At 39.2% G+C, this 25,992-nt stretch overlaps 2 protein-coding genes across 2 annotated transcripts; one reads left to right on the top strand and one right to left on the bottom strand.

Annotated features, from left to right (window-relative positions):
- The first annotated feature begins 2,660 nt into the window (after positions 1 to 2,660).
- On the top strand, positions 2,661 to 8,518 carry LOC131687333 (uncharacterized). The gene is made up of 5 exons (XM_058971410.1): positions 2,661 to 3,429; positions 4,186 to 5,256; positions 5,332 to 6,201; positions 6,257 to 7,198; positions 8,496 to 8,518. The coding sequence occupies exons 1-5, from the start codon at positions 2,661 to 2,663 to the stop codon at positions 8,516 to 8,518; spliced, it is 3,675 nt and encodes a 1,224-aa protein (XP_058827393.1).
- Positions 8,519 to 8,610: 92 nt separating this feature from the next.
- LOC131687332 (uncharacterized) lies at positions 8,611 to 10,443 on the bottom strand. Its single transcript, XM_058971409.1, has one exon. It carries the CDS (start codon positions 10,441 to 10,443, stop codon positions 8,611 to 8,613), a length of 1,833 nt encoding a protein of 610 aa, XP_058827392.1.
- Between the last annotated feature and the right edge of the window lie 15,549 nt (positions 10,444 to 25,992).

The raw sequence follows: 25,992 nt of genomic DNA, 5'->3' as shown, positions 1-25,992 counted from the left end.
CGGAAATCTTCTAAGAAACGCAACGTATGTAATAATAGCCAAATGAGATCAAAATTTGATGTAATTTTTTGAAAATAAAACAAGAACTAAAACCAAAATAAGATTTCAATTTGTTACTGAAAAAATGTGGTTTCTACTTGCTTTAATTTTAATGTTTGACTTCACTCTGGAAATGAGATTCTCTTTATCAAAAGGATTCTCGTAGATTTATAAACTTTGTCAAGTATTCAATTTTATTACTTTTATCCATTTAGTGTATTTTAACAATTCATTCATTTATTTTTATAAAATTTTTAACTTTTTTAATTTTATTGATTTTTTTTAATTTGGCTTATTTTATTTAGTTTTTTTCTGATTATTTATTTCATTTGAGTTATTATTTTCTATTTTATGGGGCCTTTCAAGTGCATATAGGTGGACCCGGGGCTATTAAGACAGTGCGGGTAATTCGGACCCCCTCATTTTCTTAGAAAATCGTAAGGTCATACATATTCGTGGACCGCTATTCTAAAACATCAATTTTGACAGCTGAATCTAATTCTTTGGTTTTTATAGAAAGCAGATGCAACGTGTTTCATTTTTTTGCCATCCTCAAAACAAAAATATTTGTCATGATAAAACCGTAATTAAAACATCAAATCCATATCAACATTTGAATAGGGCTAATAAGATTTGTAAACAAACTTTTGTTTTGCTAAGTTCTCCTAATTTGTTATCATTTCAACACAGAAAACATTTGAAATTGATTCTACCAAGGATAAAGATGTTGATTCATGTGTATTTTTCATGAAATTCAACTCGGTAGCGGAATAATGAGCGAAAAAAGTTTGTTTACAAAAGTCTCATTAGCCCTTTTGAAGAATTACTATTGAAATGAAAGTGAAAAAAATAACACGTATATGTTTTGGAAAGCTTGAAGCTCCTATTTTATCGAATGATGTTTGTTTTGGTGAAAACACAGATATTTTTAAGACGCTCACCACTTTTGTGCGAAATAAGCGTAGGGGGCTATTCGGACCCCCTATTTCAGCAACCACCGTTCAGCGGCTTGCCTCTACGCATACCATTGCAAGCGCCACAGTAAAAGAGAAATACATAATGTGCTGATCGGCAGCTGTGACTAACCAAATAAAGTTTGACAGTTCTCAACACTGTCGGTAGAAAAGGCTACACCCGAATGCAGTCAGTGCTGTCAGTTGACTTGCTACGAAATTAGAGTGTAAGAAATTGAATTGAAACAACGTAGGTTTAAATTGTAGTAATATTAGCAATAAAAATCCTCTTTCCCATTTGAACCGTCGAGAGGAACAGACCGCGAATAAAAGTTTTTCCGCTGTACTAGTAGTGCGTAGTTATTCCTCGTGAACCATATTCCATCGGTATCCAGTTTTCTATTGTGCCTTCACGAGTCGTCCGTGTGCGAGTCCCGAAAGCTCTAACCGCCGGAAATCACGATCCTGCCTCAACATTTTTGGTGCCGTGACCAGGATTTGATTTCCCTCCAGAAGATTCGCCATCGCACATCGAAAAACCGACGCTATCCGCCATTGTTTCGTTTCGCCGCTATTGCTTTCGGATGAACTCTTCAACTAGCATCCAGAAGATTGCCCTCTTCACCCCGTAGTACAACCAAAAAAAATTTAATACAAGGCCTAATTTGTACAGACAGCTGGTACGTATATCTCCAAAGCGCGCAGGAGTTAACAACAGGTGCCTTGAGATTTTCGATTTTTTTTTACATTACGCACCCATTCTGACGCGACGTCGACCCCGCCGTAAAGCTGCAGCTGCTGATTTACGCTCTCCCGTAACAAAGAGGACCCACGTGTCGCTTGTTCCTGCCTTTTTGACCATTTTATCCGTGCCGATTGAAATCGAGAAAGCTGTCGCAGAACAAAATAAAAAAATACAAGGCATAAAACTAGCCTTGAGAAGGTTAGTACCGTTCCAACTTCTCTACTCCGTTTGTCCGGCTCTACCGGGTCTTTTTTTGGATATTCCAACTAGTGCACTCTTGGATTTATCACGATGACCGAAGAACGTACGAAGCAGCAGCTTCTTAATCGTCGAACAACACTCATCGCGTCGATTGGGAGAGCGGAACAGTTCGTCAAGAATTACCTGGCGGAACGGGACGCCGGGCAAGTGTCAATACGCACCGAGCATCTGGACACCGTTTGGATGGGACTGGATGAAGTACAGTAGGAACTTGAGGATATGGAAGAAACCAAAGAAAGTATGGCACAAAACCTCCAAATCCGTTCCCATTATGAAACATCCTATTTCCAAAGGCTGCTCTAAAATCGTACCTTCCCTTGTCTCCTTCAACAAATGTGATCCCTCAAGCGTACTCTGGGCTCTCCGCTATAAAGCTACCGACTATTTCGCTGCCGGAATTCGATGGAGACTACAACCAGTGGTTAGCCTTCCATGACACTTTCGTTGCCTTGATTCACGACAATGCAATGTAGAAGTTCCCGCCATTCAAAAATTCCACTATCTTCGTGCTGCTGTCAAGAGAGAAGCAGCACAGCTTATCGGATCTATTGGGATTAGTTCCGCCAACTATACCATCGCTTGGCAAGCGCTCGTTTCACGTTATGCCAATGAGTATTTGCTAAAAAAAACGTCATCTTCAGGCCCTATTAGACTGCCCCCGAATGAGTAAAGAATCCGCTGCCGCATTTCATTCTGTAGTCGACGTATACGAACGTCATACCAAAACCCTCCGCCAACTTGCAGAACCAATTGATGCGTGGAGCACCATGTTGGAACATCTCCTTTGCCTTCGACTTGATACCGGTACCCTGAAAGCGTGGGAAGACTTCGCTACTACTGCTGATAACCCAGACTTCAACTGCCTGATCGACTTTCTACAGAGACGGGCCCGTGTTTTGGAATCGATGTCAGTAAACCATCAAGCCCAGCCTGCACCGCTCTACCAGCCGCCCATGTTTCGTAAGCCGCCGTTCCAAAAAATCGTTTCCCATGCCGCAGCAGAAACAACCCATCGCCAATGCCATGCATGCGATCAACATCACCCACTTTTCCAATGCCCACAGTTCGAAAATATGTCGCTCCCCGAACGATTAGATCTCGTGAACTATGATCGCCTATGTCACAATTGCTTTCGCCAAAATCATATTGCGCAGAATTGCCAATCGAATTTCTCCTGCCGTCACTGCAAGAAACGACACCATTCTCTGCTGCACCCTGGCTACTATCCAATCGAAGATGATCTACAGCCTTCCACATCACACGCACTAGCCCACCCAGTGAACTTCATTGAAAAGCGAAATAATGCATCGACCGTTCAACGAAGAGCGACGTCCACTAATGCTGCAACAGTCCATGCGAAAGATCAAGCTCCGCTTTCAAACGCAAACGTTTTGCTTTCTACGGTTGTGCTACTGGTCGTCGATTCTAACGGTAAATTACACCCCGCACGAGCACTATTAGATAATGGCTCACAATCCAATATAATGAGCGAGCGACTATGCCAGCTTCTTCATTGGAAATCGAAACAAAATCAACATCACCGTGTACGACATAGTCGTCATCAAACATCCATCATTGTGTCAGAACAAATATTAAATCAAGAAAATGCGCCATCGAGATTGGTCTTGATTTTCTCGTTATGCCCCGAATCACAATTGATTTACCCGTCGTAACTGTCCCTGGAAACAGCTGGCATATCCCGCAGGAATTTTTTTTGGCCGACCCAACCTTCAACAAATCTGATGCGATCGATATGTTACTCGGAGCTGAGCATTTCTTTACATTCGTAAACCCTGGTACTAGAATTGATCAACCTAACAACCCAATCCTTATCGGCAGCATTTTTGGATAGATCGTTAGTGGAAGAACTGTTTCCCCCGTCGCAGCGGAACCCATAGCATACCATATCGCACTCCGTGACCCGCTGCAAGAAGCCCTTGAACGTTTTTGGTGCACTCAAGAGATGGAAAACAAACTCTGTGGAAGAACAGCAGTGCGAGTCCCACTTTGCTTCCAACGTTTCCCGTACACGCGAGGGAAGGTATGTCGTCCGTTTACCCCGTCACACTAACTTCGATCTCATGTTAGGTGAATCAAAAGCAGCCGCCCTTCGTCGCTTTCATTACTTAGAAAAGCGACTATGTGGATCACCCGAATTAAAAGCACAATACCATTCGTTCCTATCAGAGTATTTGTCGCTAGGTCACATGAGGCTAGTACCTGAAAACGAAATCGAACCGTCTCTGGTGCACTACCTACCCCATCATGCCGTATTAAAACAGTCAAGTACAACCACAAAGGTTCGTGTGGTATTCGACGGATCTGCAAAGACATCGACCGGATTTTCTCTAAATGATGCCCTGCAAGTTGGTCCTATCATTCAGGATGAACTTCTTACCTTAGTGCTTCGGTTTCGCAAATACCCCATAGCGCTTGTAGCGGATATCGAAAAAATGTATCGCCAAGTGTTATTGAACCCAGAAGATGCCCCGCTACAACGCATACTTTGGCGATTCGATTCTCATGCCCCGATTTCCACCTACGAATTGCAAACTGTGACATATGGTCTAGCTACATCGTCATTCCTGGCCACACGTACCTTACAGCAACTGGCCGCTGACGAAGAAGATTGTTATCCACTCGGCGGACCGGCCCTACGCAAGGGGTTTTATGTGGATGACTACATTGGGGGAGCAGAGACGAAAGAAGAAGCAATTCAAACTCGCATCGCACTAGATGAACTGCTAAGGAAGGGAGGGTTTATTCTCAGAAAGTGGACATCAAACAACTCAAACGTTCTCGAAGACCTCGATCCGTCGCAGATTGGAACTCAGCCCGCCCTCAAATTCGACCACCATGAAACAATAAAAACGCTAGGAGTTAGCTGGGAACCAGCGACAGATCAGTTACGGTTTGATTCCTCTCCCTTTTATGAATACGGACCACCCACTAAACGATCCATACTGTCGTCCGTATCCAAACACTTTGACCCTCTTGGTCTTACAGCGCCGGTTATTATACGGGCAAAAATGCTTCTCCAAGAGCTATGGTTGCAACCTTGCGGATGGGACGAAGAAGTTTCGGACAATATACGCACTAAATGGGAGAACTATTATGCCGAACTTCCATCACTTTCTTCCTACAGGGTGAACCGGTACGCATTCTTACCAAATTCCACCGTCCAACTGCATACATTTGCAGATGCATCCCAGCAGGCATATGGCGCTTGCATATATGCCAGATCAACTGATTCCAAAGGTCGAGTTCACATCCAGCTGCTTGCATCGAAGTCGAAAGTCGCACCGTTAAAATAAATTTCCGTACCCTGATTAGAATTATCAGCTGCTGTTCTCGCGGCCCGTCTACACAAAAAGGTTGCCGCCGCTCTGGATATGCTCATCTCCACATCTTTCTTTTGGTCCGATTCCACAGTCACGCTGGAATGGTTACGCTCCCCTCCATATACTTGGAACACTTTCATCGCGAATCGAGTGTCCGAGATACAAACCAGTACCCACGGATCCCACTGGAACCATGTAACGGGTAAACAAAACCCTGCGGATCTCATCACGAGAGGGATAAAAGTGAGCGATTTCCTCAACTGTGACCTTTGGCATCACGGACCTAAGCGGCTAAAACTACCTGAAGCAGAATGGCCAGCAAAAACACAGCATCAGAAAACCCAAGAAGATATTCTAGAGCGGCGAAGGATGGTGGCGGCCGTCCAAAACAAGCCCTGCGTGAATGAAATATTCAAGCGATTTGCTACTTACAACCGATTGATTCGTGTGACAGCATACTGCCTTCGTTTCATCGCTGCCTGTCGACGAAAATTGTTTCCCGAGCAAACGCCAGAAAATTCCACAACACTCACAGTGCATGAAATCACAGCAGCTCGCTTTAAATTAATAGCACTAGCCCAAACAGATGTATTCGCTGAGGAAATGAGAGATCTGGGGAAGGGTTATGCGATATCCAAACGATCCGACTTACGCCTTTTGAGTCCTTTTGTCGATCCGGACGGTATATTACGTGTCGGGGGCAGATTAAAACTCTCCGAGCAGCCTTACCTGACTAAGCATCCAATCCTAATTCCCAGTTCCCATCCATTCAGACGATTAGTGGTTCAGCATTACCATCTTAAACTGTTGCACGGTGGCGGCCATTCGGCAAGAATATTGGCCAATTCAAGGACGACGAGTGGTCAACAGCGTCATGAGAAACTGTTTTAGATGCGCCCGTGCCTCTCCCGTTCCAGCAAAGCAGCAGACCGGACAATTGCCCTTGCAACGAATCACTCCAAGCCGCCCTTTTTCGGTTACCGGTGTGGACTATGCCGGTCCAGTATATATCAAGCCAATACACAAACGAGCGGCACCTACAAAAGCCTACCTCAGCATTTTTGTTTGTTTCGTGACGAAAGCAGTGCATATTGAACTGGTCAGCGATTTGTCGACCCCCGCTTTCCTCTCTGCACTAAGAAGGTTCATTGCCCGCCGCGGCTGCCCCACGCATATGCACTCCGATAACGGAAAGAATTTTGAAGGTGCACGTAACGAACTGCATGCACTTTACCAGTTACTGCAGAAGAAGAAAATTACCGGAGAAATTGCCACACACTGCGCAAACGAAGGAATCCAATGGCATATGATCCCTCCGAAGGCTCCACATTTCGGTGGATTGTGGGAAGCAGCTGTAAAAGTCGCCAAGAAGCACTTGTATCGCCAGCTTGGAAATGCAATGCTCTCTTTTGAGGATATGGCTACGGTGTTGGCTGAAATCGAATCAGCAATGAATTCGAGACCTCTAATACTACTCACGGAGGATCCAAATGATCTAACAGTCCTCACACCAGCGCACTTCCTGATTGGCACTTCACAATCCGCTCTCCCCGACGCCGACGTCAGCCAGATGCCGATCGGCCGTCTTGATCACTATCAACGTCTCCAGCATCGAGCACAACAGTTTTGGTACCAGTGGAAGACCGAATACCTTCAAGAAATGCAGAAAAACAACAAACATATCGCACCAAACACAGCCCGGCAGATTGGTAGTGGTCGTCGACGAGTTTCTCGCACCCGTAAAGTGGTCATTAGCGAGAACCATCAGACGGCCTTACCCGCGTCGTTGAATTACGCACCAGCAAGGGAATCATTCGCCGACCGATTACGAAGATATGCCTGCTGCCCTATAATGAAGAGTAAACAGAATATTTCAGTGTTAGAGATAAGCATAAGCATAAGCATAAGAGATCGCCCGTAGTTGCTACTTGTCTTATTGACCAGAACCAAATTAGGTTGCAAAATGTTGATTGGAACAACATGCTTGGGAATAACATGATGAGCCACATTGTACAATCTATTCCGATCCCTGCATGCTGATCAATACCAACGCCGGCTACGTCCGAATGCAGATCTTCTGGGAAAGGAAGGAATGTTAGTTCGATACATGTTGCTACTAGAGACCGAGGAATCCTCTGCATCTCCACATGTATCAATGGAAGGGGAGAGTTGTTAGTAAGTGTGCCAATAGCGTTATCATGTAATAATTGCTCTGGGCAGCCGGCTGCCGAGAATTTGGGAAATTTATCATTTGTTGTATTAATACGATTAGCAAAATAAGCAACTTGAACTCCGGATAGCCGGCTATAAGAAGCACTGCTTATATTTTTTAATAATATTCAATCACGCGACGAATTTATTCGTGGTTTCTATCGTGTCGGTGCTGATTTTACCCGACGATCGTTTGAATAAAATGAGGAATCTTATACCGAAGGTTCATCAGACTCTTCCATAGGTGTCGCGGAGTTGGTAGTTTGGAAGGAAATAGGGTCTAGGATTCGCTCCAAGCAAGCGATGCGACCTGTAAAGCATAGTTCATTAGGGATCATCCATAAATGACGTAGCATTTTTTGAGCAATTTGTACCAGCCCCCTCCCCCATCGTAGCATTTCGTCACAAACCTCTAAATACCCCCTGGTAATTACGTAGCTTGACGGTAACTCTCCCCCCTCCTGTCCCCGTGATTTTTTTAAATAAAAACCGATGTTAGTCATTCCCCTTTGAAAAAGCTACATAGCCTGACATGACCCCCTACCCTCCCGTCGTCACACATCATCACAAAATGCAAAACTCTCCCCTCTCCCATATAATGCTACGTCATTTATGGATGATCCCTTAGTTGGTAGTTCAGTTAGTTTTCGAAAACACGATCGCTCGAAAAAGATCTTGTTTAGCTTTGAGTATTATACCGACTGGAACTACAATCTTTTGTGAATATTTACGGCTTTCTCAGTCAATTTAGCTTGAGCAAACGAATTGTTTTTAAAACTGCCCGACGTTTCGACCGTTTTTGGCGGCCTTTTTCAAGGGAAACTAAAATAATCGTTTATTATGAGTGAACAGGTAAAGCATAGTAAAAACATATATGGAAAAGGTACGAAACAAAAACAAAATTGCAGTGCTGTGTGACTCACTTTAATCGTGTCGTTTTTGTAGTAGTCGCTGATTGCCAACGGTGAGAGGTTGGGTGTTTTTGCACTGGCCGAAATGGTTGTGGAGATGACGATTTTGTGCTGAAAAAGTCATCTGAAAAAATCTTTGGTACGGAGCTCTATGTATGCACGAAGTGGTCCAACGTCTGGTTTGAAGATGGTGACCCACTGATTGCGTATGGAGGGATTGATATCAATTGTGAGCCAAAACAACTGTCATCACTGGTTTCTGTGTTTCTATTCCTTCGAGTGCTGGTCGTTTTCAGTGTGTGTAGGATGCCGGCGTAGGTAGTGTTGAGACCATCTACATCGGTGCGATGGTTGACGGTGTTGGCGGTGTTTGAGATGTGGCACATTTCAAGTATTGGTAGAGCCGTCGATCGATAGGTTTTATCAATGATCTTAGCTTTGGTGAGATCAAAATTGTGGTCGTTTTTGATCATGTGTTCGATGAGAGCGGTTTTCTCACCGAGACTGATCAGCTGTTCGTCGGTGGTGATTGCGCCGTCGGTTTTTAATCGTACATACTGGTTTATGTTGGTTTTGTGGCCGTACAGTCTTGTTTTGAGCTGATTCCGTGTCATTCCTATGTAGTACATTGGGCAGTTCCCACAAGGCAGACTGTAGATGACATTAGATTGCAACAGAGGATCTACGGGGTCTTTGACGTTCAGCATTAGTTTGGATGTGGTGCTGATTGGTTTTGATGCTATTTTAACATTTGGGTAATCGGATTTTAGAATGCTTACTATAGATGTGCTGAGTGATGGTACGTATGGCAGTGATCTGTAAACCTGGTCGGTGGACGGACTGCTATCGTTGGGAGGATCTCTTGTGTTAGATGCATTTTTATTTTTATCCGGTTGTTGAGAGTTATTGGAGGGGCAGAATATTTTTGCATTGCGGGATATAAGTCTGTTGATGAGTGATGATGGGTAATTGTTCCTACGGAGATGTTGAAAAATTATATTTTGCTGCAAGTTAGGGCAGTTATCCGTGGTGAGACCAGTCACTCTTTTAATGAATTGTTGAGCGACGTTCATTTTCATCGATAGCGGGTGGAAAGAATGGTAGTTCAGAAGACGGCCTGATGCTATCGGTTTTGCGTACCAGCGTGTAGATAGTGTTTGGTCTGAATGTCGAGTTACTACTGTGTCTAAGAACGGAAGTTTGTTGTCGATCTCCTCTTCTTTTGTAAACTGTAGATGTTGATTGTATGCGTTAAAAGTATCCAGAGTTTGTTGTACTTTGTCTTTGGGGAGCGCCAAGAATAGATCGTCAACATATTTGCGGATTACCGGAATGGTGAATGGAAGTCGTTTGATTGAAGTTTGTAGTAAGTTTTCCATAATAATATCAGCTAGAATGGGCGATAGGGGGCTGCCCATGGCTGTGCCGAACGTTTGCTTGTAGTGTTTTTCCCGGAATCTGAAGTAACTGCTTTTAATACAAAACTCGACTAGCTCGAGAAACAAATCCAAATTAATGTTGGTGTGAACTTTAATGTTACGCCAGTCCATGATGATATCATGGGTGACCAGCTCTGTTGGTATGTTTGTGTACAGAGAGACCACATCAAACGACACTAGGACATAGTCAGGTGGAAGGGTGACCTGTTGTATATACTCGGTGAACTGGAAACTGTCGGGTGTGTTGTACTCACTGTGGAATGATGATTTTAGTATACTGCCTATGAACTTGGCAAGTTGATATGTCGGTGCTGTGATATTGGGGACCACCGGGCGCAGTGGCAAGTTGGGTTTGTGCGCTTTGGGTTGTCCGTATATGCGTGGGCATACAGCTGTATTTGATTTTAGGCGCATAGATGTTTTAGTGTCGATGAGCTTGAGATTGAGCAATCTGGTAATGAGCGAGTTGTTCTGTCTTTGGACGGAAGGTGTGGGGTCTTTGGATACCGTTTGGTATGCTGGTTCATTCAATAACGCATACATTTTGTTGTCATATTCTTTTTTATACATTATGACCGTTCTATTACCTTTGTCGGCCTCGAGGATACAGATGTCTTGGTGTTCAGTGAGAAATTTTGCAGTTGTGGTCGTTGCATGTTTGCAGAAATCGTGGAGCGGGGATTTGTATTCGTTGTGTTTTGCTTTAGAGATGTAGTTTTGGATTTGCGTTGCCACTTGGCATCTGTTCCGATCTTGTACGGCTTGGTCTGGAGAAACGTGTAGGATGGCTTCAACATCGGCGAGTAAATGATAGAATGGAATTTGTTTGATGTTTGTGACTGGCAGCGAAAATTTTGGTCCCAGACTTAGCAGAGCCAAGGTGTCTGGTGGAACTGTTACGGTGGTAGCGTTAAATATGGCTTTTTCGTTGAGCGTAGGAATGCTGTTGTTCGGTGATGCTGACCTGGTGATCAGCAAGTTGATTTTAGCGGTGGATTTGTGTTTTAATGATTCCTTGCGACTCTCAACATAAACCAGTATGTACGATTAAAAACCGACGGCGCAATCACCACCGACGAACAGCTGATCAGTCTCGGTGAGAAAACCGCTCTCATCGAACACATGATCAAAAACGACCACAATTTTGATCTCACCAAAGCTAAGATCATTGATAAAACCTATCGATCGACGGCTCTACCAATACTTGAAATGTGCCACATCTCAAACACCGCCAACACCGTCAACCATCGCACCGATGTAGATGGTCTCAACACTACCTACGCCGGCATCCTACACACACTGAAAACGACCAGCACTCGAAGGAATAGAAACACAGAAACCAGTGATGACAGTTGTTTTGGCTCACAATTGATATCAATCCCTCCATACGCAATCAGTGGGTCACCATCTTCAAACCAGACGTTGGACCACTTCGTGCATACATAGAGCTCCGTACCAAAGATTTTTTCAGATGACTTTTTCAGCACAAAATCGTCATCTCCACAACCATTTCGGCCAGTGCAAAAACACCCAACCTCCCACCGTTGGCAATCAGCGACTACGACAAAAACGACACGATTAAAGTGAGTCACACAGCACTGCAATTTTGTTTTTGTTTCGTACCTTTTCCATATATGTTTTTACTATGCTTTACCTGTTCACTCATAATAAACGATTATTTTAGTTTCCCTTGAAAAAGGCCGCCAAAAACGGTCGAAACGTCGGGCAGTTTTAAAAACAATTCGTTTGCTCAAGCTAAATTGACTGAGAAAGCCGTAAATATTCACAAAAGATCTTGTTTAGTTTTTTGTTCTTTTAAAATCTGGGTAGCCGGCTACCGAGAGTATCCTATGTTTTCTAAACAAAAGCAATTTCAATTCCACACAGCCGATCGTGGGAGTATTGCCCAGAAAAACTAATCTTATCTGCTTAATGGGCCGAATCACTATTTATTGCGACATTATTTAGACTAACTTCGCTATTCCTTCTCTACGATATATTTTTTGGGTTGCAAACTATCGAGTGATAACACGTTATACAGACAAAGAGTTATGATAGCTCTAGATGTTATAAATCAGCGAAAGTGTTTCCTATTTCTAATATCGGATTGTTTGTGAAACACATGTATACGAACGATTATATCGAACATTGAAGGGAAATACAAAGGATCGTTAACCTGATGGACGGGCTTGTTACCAAAAACGGAACTGGAAATTAGATTCATTAAAACAGACGCGGCGAATTTTCAGTACGTATTGATCCGCGTTCATCGATACTAGTCAAATTAAAGTCTTATTGGAGCTGATTATTCACTTACCAATAGCTTTTTCAATATAATAAACTTTCCCCAAAAGTTGAACAAAATCTATTTTCACACATCGTCGAACCTCCTGTGTATTGAAAATGTCCAAAACTATTGATTGTCAACTGCCAATAACTTTCCCTTCAATATAAAACACTCCCGAAAAGTTGACAAAAAATTCGATTTTGACACATCGTCGGACCCCCCCCCCCACACTGTGCTTAGAAAATGTCCAAACTATTGATTTTCAACTGCCAACAACATGTCCTTCAATAGTTATTTATTTCTAAACAATTGAAATTTAACCGCATCAACTTCAACTCGAATAAATGGGAAAGTAACGCAAAATGTATCGCGATAACCACTGATGAATTATCGACGATGACGATGAATCCGACGATACATTATCGTTAACGGAGTTTCCGATGACGTTGACGGGTGGTTAACGTTATCGACGATGACGATTAATTATCGATTAACAACCCTGAACCTTAAGGTTCGCCCAGGTTAAGTCTTCGGTACGGAGCAATACCTCGACCTAGGAACTTCATGTTGTTGTTAGTCGCCTCTTACGACATGGGAGCAGTTCCCAGAGGTTCTATTCTTGGCTGAAATAGTGCAAAAAGATTTCAGCCCGCCGGACACCACACGGCTTTCAGAATATTTCAGTGTTAGAGATAAGCGAAAAACTATGTGTTGACTCATTGAATTTGATTCCAAATGATTGATTTTGTTTTGCTAGGAGTTAAGCCAGAGTGAAAGTCGGTAGAAAAGGCTACACCCGAATGCAGTCAGTGCTATAAGTTGACTTGCTACGAAATTAGAGTGTAAGAAATTGAATTGAAACAACGTAGGTTTAAATTGTAGTAATATTAGCAATAAAAATCCTCTTTCCCATTTGAACCGTCGAGAGGAACAGACCGCGAATAAAAGTTTTTCCGCTGTACTAGTAGTGCGTAGTTATTCCTCGTGAACCATATTCCATCGGTATCCAGTTTTCTATTGTGCCTTCACGAGTCGTCCGTGTGCGAGTCCCGAAAGCTCTAACCGCCGGAAATCACGATCCTGCCTCAATAAAGTTTTTGTAACGCATTTTTTTTGCATCTAAAGGAATTTTTCCAGTAAATATTTCAGAGGTAAACAGATTTCCATTGTAAAAAAAAACTAAAAAAACGACGGTCTGCATTGCCCCGTAGGAATGTCCAAATTACCCCTACATTGTAAAAGGATCGAAAAACGTAGAGTTTTGCAAATCGGCGCCTAGCGCTGCAACGGAGTGGTGAAGATGAACTTTTATAGCATCAAAATGTAGCTATGGTTTCAAACTAACGATTAGGACCCTGGACCGATATTTTTTTTCAAATCTAGCCGCCTAAAAAGCGATATTCTTAGGTAGGTCCGAATAACCCCGGGTTCCCCTATCTTTTTTGCAAACAGTAAACGGGATGTGACACAAAGCTAATAACATATTTACATCGCACATAACAGAAACAGAAACATCATTCATCGTTATTTCTAAGAAATTCTCGCTCTTTTCTATTTATGCCGTTTATTAGCTTGCACATGTCCTCTTAAGTCACGGTCTTGTCTAGTGGATTACACTGAATCTTAATCCGACCAAGGTAACGCTGGTAACTTTTGCCTTAATCTTCTTTATCGCCCATTGATTGTCTATTGGACGAAACTGGGAAAAATTTGGTGGATTCAGCTTTTATAGGATTAACTGTGCTCCATTGACGTTGAAACATTGTCGCACATTTTTGCTACAACGCACAGAGGAGTATTTGACCCAAAAAGCTGGCCAAAAGCGAGAACTTCGAACTCGTGCAATAGCTTCTAATCATACATGACTGGTTTCCTGGATAGCTGCTACACAATTTAGAAACCTTGGATGATTTATTTATTACATTTGTATCCAGCAGTAGCCGTCAGAGTTAAAATAAAATAAAAGAGATAAATTCTCGTCAAAAAAGTCAAAATATTTACTTTCATTTATCCAAGAACCAGTATTATATATCGGCTATTCCTAAAGTATCTGCTAAATCCATTGGTATGTACAATGTACATTGTACATTCTAAAATCGAAATTAACCGCATATTTCAATTGTATATGACAGTTATAATTGAGCTGAATATATTGTACAATATTTCCCAAATATGTTGGTATTATAAAATGATCTTTATTTATGTTCTCACCATTTTTCACCTTAAATTTCAAAACCATTAAATAAATCAGTGTCCCAATAAGTGAATCAAGAGCAAAATTGCTGCCACTTTCTGCCATTTTGTGTTTATTAGGTTTTTTACAAAACGATATGTTATTAAGTTTAATACCACTTATTTATGCAATTTTAGAATTGACTGCTTTTCAATATTTTTAAACAATTAGTCTACTTTCAGAGAATATCTGTGCAAAATTTGAGTGGTTTATTCCAAATATTTTAAAAGATACAACGTTTTGAACTAAATAGACGCAACACAAGTTACGCCAATGGCCAAAACATAACTAGACAATCATGGCCAAATTCTGTGGGACGCCCCATGAACCGAATTTGCGTCGATAATACTGATACTCTTGCAGCAAATTCCAAGCTGAAGGTATCTAGTTCTCCGGGTCCAGATGATCCAGATGGTGTACCTTTTGACAAAAAGTGTATCAGCGGGTTTCTTGAACCCCTTTGACGAATCTTCGGGCTATCTCTCGCTACTGGAAATTTTCCTACTTGTTGGAAAGTGGCCCACATGTTTCCGGTCCATGAAAAGGGAAACAAATAGAACATCGATAATTATCGAGGAATTTCGTGTTTAAGTGCGTTATCCAAACTATTCGAGCTAATTGCTTTGGATACCACTATAAGCACTACCTCGCAAACGACCAACATGGTTCTATGCCTAATCGACCGACAACGACTAACCTGCTCTCATTCACAACGTATGTATTCAATCTATCTGCGGCCTTCGACAAAATCAACCATGATATCTCAATAGCCAAGCTAGATAAACTCAATATTCATGGTCCACTTCTTCGCTGGTTTCGTTCATATCTCGATGGAAGGTAACTCCAAATCAACATCTACAGTGACACAATTCCTTATTCGTACACCTCTAGTGTATATGTTTAATATTGTTTCATAAATGTTTGCGCTATTTAATATAGCGTGATGAGCCTATTTGCACCATGTTTCTATTATCACCCTACCCATTTGAAGCCGTTGGTTAGAGCAGTGTGTGCCATCTTTGTTCAACGCATTGAGTCAAATGGTAGCGCAACAATAGGGGCACTCGATTCGAGTTTTCATTGTGCTCAAACACGAGAATTTTACTGTTTTCAACGCATTTGTGTTATTATATTGGTTCTTCACAACGAAGCAAAGCGGTTCATGTCAATTTTTTATTTTATTTTTATTTTTTTATTTTATTTTATTTATCATCTGACCTGGTTGGTCTTAATGAATGTGGGGATGGGGAAAAGCCAATTTGAGTGAAACATTAACTCTTCTCAAATTGGCATAAAAACCCCATATCTTTTCAATTGAATACACAATACATAACTTAACAATAACAATAATAACTTAACAATAAAAATAAAAGAAAAAAAATGTAATAAAATAGGCTAATACAAAAAGGAAAGAAAAAGTAAAAAAACCTGTTTTAATCCACCTAGCGGTGCAATTGTGCCTTTCTCATTTCTCTAAACTATGGCACGGAGGCTTTTTATGTTCAACATAATTGTGGAAATGTCCATTACATTCTTAGTACACTTTGCACTTATACACAATGGCATGCCAGCCACGAACTTGATGAGCTACGTGTCGACGGTGAAACACTTGAAATAAAAAAATATCATACTCCATTAGCCTAATCAGCATTAGATCAATGTTATCTGCTTGCTAACTCATTTTGTCATGCGGTGATGGGTATGTGAGGAGGGCGAAAGTCCCATGAACGAACGACTCCCCAGCTTAAATTGGTATGCTTTGTAATATAGTGGTGGTTTAAAGATGATGGGGTTGAAAGGGAGGGGTATGAGGTGGTGGTCTGAGGGGTAATTTAAGGAGATTTTTAAAGGAGGGGAGTGAACAGTAGAGGGGGGGGGGGTGTAACCCCTCTCCGTAAACCATCAACTACGCCCCTGTTAAAATCCAGAAACCTTATGCGAGTCGAAAAAAAATTTGGCCCTCCGGCCCGGGATTAGGTTGACGTTTTTCAGAGTGATTGCATAACCTTTCTATATGAGAAAGGCAAAAATGTGCAAAATCCAAAAAAGTGAATCTTCGTCAATTTTTTTTCGTGTTTGCATCAAATCTCGACGTTTTATGCACCTTGAATACATTTAGCATCAAAAATAAAAATTCTATTTTTAATTTTTCCTATAGTTTTTATGAGAAATTTCTGTGTGGCCGCACTCTGAAACCCGTAATTCCGGAACCAGAATTCCGATCGATCCAAAATTCAATAGCAGCCGATGGGAAGGTTGCACCTTTCATTTGAGACTAAGTTTGGGCAAATCGGTCCAGCCATCTCTGAGAAAAATGAGTGACATTATTTGACACATACGCACATACATACACACACACATACACACACACATACATACACACATACACACACACATACAGACTTTTTCCGATCTCGACGAACTGAGTCGAATGGGATATGACACTCGGCCCTCCGGCCCGGGATTAGGTTGACGTTTTTCAGAGTGATTGCATAACCTTTCTATATGAGAAAGGCAAAACATATATAAAAGAAAAGCAGCAAATAAAACTACAGATTAAAAAGTCGTCGGTAAATAACTGTCAAGTCAGAGACTCCTTAGCAGCCGGTTCTTGAAAGTGGTGGATGACACGTTGAAATCGAAATCCGCAAACACATCGTTGAATATGGCAGACATGAAACGAATCGGGTCATGACCACCATATAGAGAGTTCCTATGTTCCAACAGCAAAAAGTTTCGTTGACGGAGTACACGTTCTGGTGCATAGATGTGGAGTTGGCCTAATAATTCCGGCGTATCTAACTCACCTAGAAGAATCTTAGCGACGAAAACAGCTTGGGCTACTCTCCTTCTCGTTTCAAGCGTGTGTAGACCTAATAATCTACAGCGGTCTTCGTACGGCGGAAGATTAATAGGGTCCTGCCACGGAAGGCGTCTTAATGCATAACGAACGAATTTTCTTTGAATGGCTTCAATTCTTGCTTTGAATGGCTTCAATAATTTTTACGCATTCCATTGATTGTAAGGCAAGAAATTGCTTAATATGGTGAAAATAGGCTCACCACCCTAGGTATTGTTTTGTAAATGTGGTAGTAGAATCATCATCTGACATTTTCTTTTCATTTGGAATCTAAAGTGTGCAATTTTCTGTACACTACACATAAAAAACCATTACTTGGTGTGAAAATGACACAATTTAATTTTCGTGCACTTTTGAAAAGTCAATTAATTTGTAATTTAAGCTATTTCTTTATTTTTTTTTGTTTTACTTAGAAAATAGATTTTATGACTACAGAAAAGTGTTCATTGGCACAGTTTCCTCTACACTAGTTTAAGGAATTTCCTCAAATTAACGTAATGGTTAAAAAAAGTACGCTAACTACAATTATGGGGCGGAAACTAATTATTACTCACCAAAATGAAGCTAAATCACTTCATGAAATCTTTGAAATTGTTCAAACGTTTCATCCAACTAGTTAACATGTCGATAAAAACTCTGATGTGGTGAAACGTAGAGCAAATATTTCGAAAAACTTGAACTGTAAAAAAATTACGATGAGGTATAAACGATTTTAATATTAGAAAAAATTGGGAAAATCGAGTACTTAATGTTATATACATGGTAAATAAATGTAATCATAGCATTTAAGTATAAGTCTGCTCTGGTACGGTTCGTAATATATGGAGAACGGACAATTACAATGCCTACGTTCTGAGAGCCGTTCATCAATAAGAAGAACAAAGAATTGATTTTTTATTTACTAAACAACATTGAAACATTTTATCGGAATATTGGAAAGATTGTAAACATCGTCTATGAGTCCAAATTTAAAATATTTGACTCAAACGGCGGTTCTTTCGAGTAGATAACAGCAGCTAAGCGCAGGGACAGTGGAGTTATTGTATGGGGTATTACATGTCCACTAGAAGTGCTAGAAAGTTGGTCTTCATTGATGGACTGATAATATGAATATCTTAAAATAAATTTTAAAGCAAAGCTTCCGTAAAATAGTACTTTTACTAAGAAATGGTATCTATTGGAAATTCGATCAGGAGAAGAACCTAAAGCATAAGACGTGTAAAAAACGTCTAGCGTAAATTTATAATCGTTTAAATGTTATGGATTCTCCACTGCGTACCCCGTTTATTAACTGATTAGAAAAATAAATGGGAGTATTTGGATAAAAAGTGCGAAACTGTCCGAATTATAATGAGAATGATCTTAAAAACCACTATTTAGAAGAATGGGATAAAACTTAAGTTGAATACACACAAAAACTAGTGGTCACTAGCTTTCCAATACGAATGAAAGCTGTAATTACAAACAAAAGTTACCACATTGAATATTTATTATCGAAATTTCATTGATTTTTAAAAATGATTATTTTTTGAAAAAATGATTACTTGTAGTACAAAGATAATTATTGTATCTTCCCTATGCTGTCTACTAAACTATTCCTACATAAATAAAATGTTTCGTAAACTAATTTTTTACTTGTAAAATGCATATAAGCATTCCGCATAGCGGTGGACGAAAATAAGATTGTGTCACTGTATCTGCAACATTCCTCGTTATATTCGGTATCCCGCAAGGAAGCCACCTCGGCCTAGTAACCCTATACCGTTGCACTGGAGTAAAAATGTACCCCACACCATCTTTGGAGCCATGTAAAAACGAGAATTCGGCATTTTCCGACCTGGGACCCTAACCATAATTCAATTTAGAGTTCCTAGTAAGAGTAGGAAAAGGTGGTATAGCCAGTTTGCTTATAGCCTTCGTAGAAGCAGGTGCCCCAGTCCACAGTTGCCATTAGTGTTTCGTCAGGTATCGTGCTGTCAGTGGAAATGTGATTCGTGACAATACCAGCTTACAGTGACACAATCTCATATTCGTACACCTATAGTGTATATGTTTAATATTGTTTCACAATCGTTTGCGCTATTTAATAAAGGTATTGTTTTGAAAATGTGGTAGTAGAATCATCATCTGTCATTTTTTTATTATTTGTAATCTAATGTGTGCAAGTTTCCGTACACTACACATAAAAAATCATTACTTGGTGTGAAAATGGCACAATTTCATATTCGTACACTTTTGAAAAGTCATTTAATTTGTAATTTAAGACCTGTCATTTCTTTATGTTTTTTTGTTGTTTTACTTTGAAAAATAGATTTTATGACTACAGAAAAGTGTTCATTGGCACAGTTTCCTCAACACTAGTTTAAGAAATTCCCTCAAATTAACGTAATGGTTAAAAAAAGTAAACTAACTGCCATTATGGGACGGAAACTAATTATTACTCACCACAATGAAACTAAATCACTTCATGAAATCTTTGAAATTGTTCAAAGGTTGCGTCCAACTATTTAACATGTTGTTAAAAACTTTGATATGGCGAAATGCAGAACAGATATAGTGGAAAACTTGAACTGTAAAAAATTTACGATGAGGGATAAACGATTTTTAATTAGAAAATTTTGGGAAAATTGAGTAATTAATGTTATATACATGGTAAATAAATTGAATCATAGCATTTAAGTATAAGTCTGCTCTGGTACGGCTCGTAATGGACGGAGAACGGACAATTACAATGACTGTGTTCTGAGCAAGAAGCTGTTCATCAATGAGAAGAACAAAGAATTGATTTTTATACACTAAACAACTTTATTGGAATATTGGAAAGATGTTAAACTTTGTCTACGAGTCCAAATTCAACATCTTTGACTCAAATGGCTGTTGTTTTGGGTGGAGAAAATCGAACTCAGACCTGGACGTAATAGTCTTATAACAGCAGCTAAGCGCAGGACAGTGGAATTATTGTATGGGGTATTATATGTCCACTAGAAGTGCTAGAAATTTGGTCTTCATTGATGGAATGATGGATCAGAATGTGTATTTTAATATGAATATCTTAAAATAAATTTTAAACCAAAGCTTCCATAAAATGATACTTTTACTAAAAAATTGTGGACATTGGAAATTCGATCAGAAGAAGAACCTAAAGCATAAGGCGTGTAAAAAACATTTACAGGGAATCTATAATTGTTTAAATGTTATGGATTCTCCACTGCAGACCCCGTTTATTAACTGATTAGAAAAATAAATGGGAGTATTTGGATAAAAAGTGCAAAACTATCCGGATTATAATAAGAATGATCTTAGGAACTACTATTTAGAAGAATGGGATAAAATTTAAGTTGAATGCGCACAAAAACTAGTGGTTAGCATTCCAATACGATTGAAAACTGTAATTACAAACAAAAGGTACCACATTGAACATTTATTATAGAAATTTCAATTGATTTTTGAAAAAATATGTGTACTGTACGAATATGAGATTGCGTGTATATTTGACTATCTTTAGAATTATGATTTTTTGTGAAAAATTAGCATTTGTAGTACAAAGATAATTATATAAGATTTATTTTAACGGCTTTGTCAGTCTTTTGATAAATAATGGAACGAATTTTAATATTTGTCCGACGTTTCGACGCTTTCTGGCATCATCTTCAGGGGAAACTAGTTTATACTAGTTTCCCCTGAAGATAATGCCAAAAAGCATCGAAACGTCGAACAAATATTAAAATTCGTTCCATTATTTATCAAAAGACTGACAAAGCCGTTAAAATAAATCTTATATACACCGTAACAGTCGAAATCTTCATTTGCAATCTATCAAAGATAATTATTGTATCTTCCTTATGCTGTCTAGTGAACTATTTCTACATAAATAAAATGTCTCGTGAACTAATGTTTTACTTGTAAAATGCAGATAAGCATTCCGCACAGCGGTGTACGAAAATGAGATTGTGTCACTGTAAATACTGATTGCTTTACTACGAAAGTAACAATTAACATTATATAATGGTTTTTAATCATTTATTCAATTAATTTAATTTAATTTTGAAGCGGAACAAAAAATCGTTCTCATTTTTGCTGATTTTTATTGTTGTATCGTTTATTTTTTATGGTTTTTCAAAGCAATGGCTCGCAATTATAATTTACGCATAATTACTGCTGTAACAGTAAAGTTGCGTGTTACCAATGTAAAATCGGGTTTTGGAAACTAACACGAAATGGGGTGAAATTGAAATGAAAAAAATAATTCTGGCCATTATTTTTTTCATTTCAATTTCACCCCATTTCGTGTTATTTTCCAAAACCCGATTTTTTAACATTCACTCTTCCAAATAATTGCACTTTTTTAAAAATATCGAAATTCCATTTTATTGCGTTTCTAGACCATTCTTTCAACTTTTAGAATAATTGGATTTTTTTCAAATCTGTTGAAAATTCGCAAAGTTGTAGTAATGTTTATGAAAAAATTAAAAGCCGCGATTTATTCAGTTTTTATTTTGTTCAAGCCAATTTATGTATCATTGATTCAATAAATTCCGTATTTCTACTTACATTGCTGTTTACGCAATTAAAAAACGAAGAAAATGATGTATTATACATTTCCTTTGTTTGCCATTTTGCTTGCGAAAATTGCGATGAAAAGCGTGGGGTATATTTTTACCCCAGCGCAACGTTCTAAGGTGGAAAACGCAAGTGCAACGTTCAAGGGTTAAGACGTCCATTTCAAACTATAACGATCCCGCTTCTCCTTCGCCGACGATTTGAAGATTTTTCGATGGATACGAGATTTATCCGATATCCAATTTCTTCAAAGTGAATTGGACAACTTTAGTACGTGGTGTGATCTGAACGGAATGGTTAAAAACCCGAGTAAATACTCGATCGTCACATTTGCGCGGAAACGTCATCCGGTCCATTTCAATTAATGTTTGTCCGACTCAAGCAATCCAAGATACATTCACATCAAGGATCTTGGAATCATCTTGGATTCGGCACAAACGTTCAAACCACATACTTCGTACAATGTGGACAAGGCATCAAGACAGCTGAAAGGGTTCTTCCGAATAGCAAACAACTTCAGGGACGCATACTGTTATAAATCGCTGTATTGCGCGTTGGTCCGCTCAAAGTTAGAATATTGTTCTGCTGTTTGGAATACATACTACCAGAACGGGATTGGCAGAATCGAGGCTGTCCAACGCTGTTTGACATCTCCCATGGCGAAACAGATTCCAACTGCCGAGCTACGAAAACCGTTTCCAGTTAATACACCTCGATACACTCAGCATCCGGACAAACTGCTCTCGAGCTCTATTCGTCTCGGACTTAATCTTTGCCAGAGTAGATAGCTATACACACCTAGAAAAAATCGTGTAAATTTACGTCTCTTGACCATGGCATATACGAGCATCAAAACTGACATAGTGTTACGTTTGATTTTAATTTTAATACACGTCGTTGAATTTTGCGAGACATGTAATTTTACTCCATATATGGCGTTTGTTTAAAATGTTGAAGGATGTAATTTTATGACCCTGCGCATAGAAACTACATCTTTCATGTAGAATCAAACAGAACACGGTTATATTTCATCACTTCGTCAATTACGGCTTGTTAGATTGTGGCAAGTTTAGAATTACGTCAACGATAAATTCAGATTTGTTGCAACTAGTTTCCCCTGAAGATAATGCCAAAAAGCATCGAAACGTCGAACAAATATTAAAATTCGTTCCATTATTTATCAAAAGACTGACAAAGCCGTTAAAATAAATCTTATATACACCGTAACAGTCGAAATCTTCATTTGCAATCTATCAAAGATAATTATTGTATCTTCCTTATGCTGTCTAGTGAACTATTTCTACATAAATAAAATGTCTCGTGAACTAATGTTTTACTTGTAAAATGCAGATAAGCATTCCGCACAGCGGTGTACGAAAATGAGATTGTGTCACTGTAAATACTGATTGCTTTACTACGAAAGTAACAATTAACATTATATAATGGTTTTTAATCATTTATTCAATTAATTTAATTTAATTTTGAAGCGGAACAAAAAATCGTTCTCATTTTTGCTGATTTTTATTGTTGTATCGTTTATTTTTTATGGTTTTTCAAAGCAATGGCTCGCAATTATAATTTACGCATAATTACTGCTGTAACAGTAAAGTTGCGTGTTACCAATGTAAAATCGGGTTTTGGAAACTAACACGAAATGGGGTGAAATTGAAATGAAAAAAATAATTCTGGCCATTATTTTTTTCATTTCAATTTCACCCCATTTCGTGTTATTTTCCAAAACCCGATTTTTTAACATTCACTCTTCCAAATAATTGCACTTTTTTAAAAATATCGAAATTCCATTTTATTGCGTTTCTAGACCATTCTTTCAACTTTTAGAATAATTGGATTTTTTTCAAATCTGTTGAAAATTCGCAAAGTTGTAGTAATGTTTATGAAAAAATTAAAAGCCGCGATTTATTCAGTTTTTATTTTGTTCAAGCCAATTTATGTATCATTGATTCAATAAATTCCGTATTTCTACTTACATTGCTGTTTACGCAATTAAAAAACGAAGAAAATGATGTATTATACATTTCCTTTGTTTGCCATTTTGCTTGCGAAAATTGCGATGAAAAGCGTGGGGTATATTTTTACCCCAGCGCAACGTTCTAAGGTGGAAAACGCAAGTGCAACGTTCAAGGGTTAAGACGTCCATTTCAAACTATAACGATCCCGCTTCTCCTTCGCCGACGATTTGAAGATTTTTCGATGGATACGAGATTTATCCGATATCCAATTTCTTCAAAGTGAATTGGACAACTTTAGTACGTGGTGTGATCTGAACGGAATGGTTAAAAACCCGAGTAAATACTCGATCGTCACATTTGCGCGGAAACGTCATCCGGTCCATTTCAATTAATGTTTGTCCGACTCAAGCAATCCAAGATACATTCACATCAAGGATCTTGGAATCATCTTGGATTCGGCACAAACGTTCAAACCACATACTTCGTACAATGTGGACAAGGCATCAAGACAGCTGAAAGGGTTCTTCCGAATAGCAAACAACTTCAGGGACGCATACTGTTATAAATCGCTGTATTGCGCGTTGGTCCGCTCAAAGTTAGAATATTGTTCTGCTGTTTGGAATACATACTACCAGAACGGGATTGGCAGAATCGAGGCTGTCCAACGCTGTTTGACATCTCCCATGGCGAAACAGATTCCAACTGCCGAGCTACGAAAACCGTTTCCAGTTAATACACCTCGATACACTCAGCATCCGGACAAACTGCTCTCGAGCTCTATTCGTCTCGGACTTAATCTTTGCCAGAGTAGATAGCTATACACACCTAGAAAAAATCGTGTAAATTTACGTCTCTTGACCATGGCATATACGAGCATCAAAACTGACATAGTGTTACGTTTGATTTTAATTTTAATACACGTCGTTGAATTTTGCGAGACATGTAATTTTACTCCATATATGGCGTTTGTTTAAAATGTTGAAGGATGTAATTTTATGACCCTGCGCATAGAAACTACATCTTTCATGTAGAATCAAACAGAACACGGTTATATTTCATCACTTCGTCAATTACGGCTTGTTAGATTGTGGCAAGTTTAGAATTACGTCAACGATAAATTCAGATTTGTTGCAGTGTAGCTAGAATGATTAGTTATTTTTTCATCTTAGTAAAACTAGAACCACCCTAACTGTTGTTTTAACAAAAAGAAGAAGGTAACAAACTACGAAAACCTCTCCAAAGACTTAATAAGGCTAAGTTGTTTAGTTTCAGTAAAATCTCAAAATTTGCTAAATTTGCATTCTGGGCCACTGGGCAATAAAGTTTAGTAACTTTATTTGTACCTTTATGTATTTATTGCTATCCAAGTGACTTTCTTGACCTACATTATTAGTTTATCGTGCTCAATAAAATTACAGAATTACGAATAATAAAAATAATTCGGACCGTTACCACCCTCCATATATGTGTTTATGCATATTGTTAGGGCAAAGTCATTTTCTACTGTTCTGTGTATCATTTCAGCCAACTGTGGGACTGCCTTTCGGTGCTGATGTTTCCGATTTTGAAAAGCTACTTAACAGTTAAGAAGCAGTTACCGCTCACGTTGCTCGACAAAGTTTCCAACAAAAGGCTTAAAACTTTTACACGCCTTCTTCTCTCTCAATAGCAGATAAAGTAATGTTTTTGCTGACTATTGCATCAGCACTTTCATGGAGGTATGTTTACTTTACCAACATGACAAGAATTGTAATTGAAATATCATCGTCCCTGCTGCTGCCAAAGGACGTCACTTTAAACCGCTTACGGTTTTATAAAAACGCGTTTAACTTTGCCTTCAAGCATCAACAGTTCATCAATTTCGAAAATAACCGAAAATTTCTGGATAATGATATTAATGACGGATTAGTTTATCTGACTAAATTATCTCCAAAACGCTCACTTTACTGTTAAAATTTTGTTATTTCAATATTTGTGTACGAGTATTGCTAATGCTCTTTTACAACTAAAATCAACACGTCGAGCTTCCCGATCAAAAACACATAACAGAAATATTTCAAAACTATTACTCGCATTGTTACTTGTTATAAATTTCGGTTATTTTAACTACTAACGAGACCTAATTTAGAACACAATATGTTACAAAAAAATGTGTTCTGTTATAATCTTGTTATTTCGTTCT

This window comes from Topomyia yanbarensis, chromosome 3 (assembly GCF_030247195.1).
Source record: "Topomyia yanbarensis strain Yona2022 chromosome 3, ASM3024719v1, whole genome shotgun sequence".
Classification (NCBI taxonomy): Eukaryota; Metazoa; Arthropoda; class Insecta; order Diptera; family Culicidae; genus Topomyia; species Topomyia yanbarensis.
This window is presented reverse-complemented; position numbering and strand designations above follow the sequence as displayed.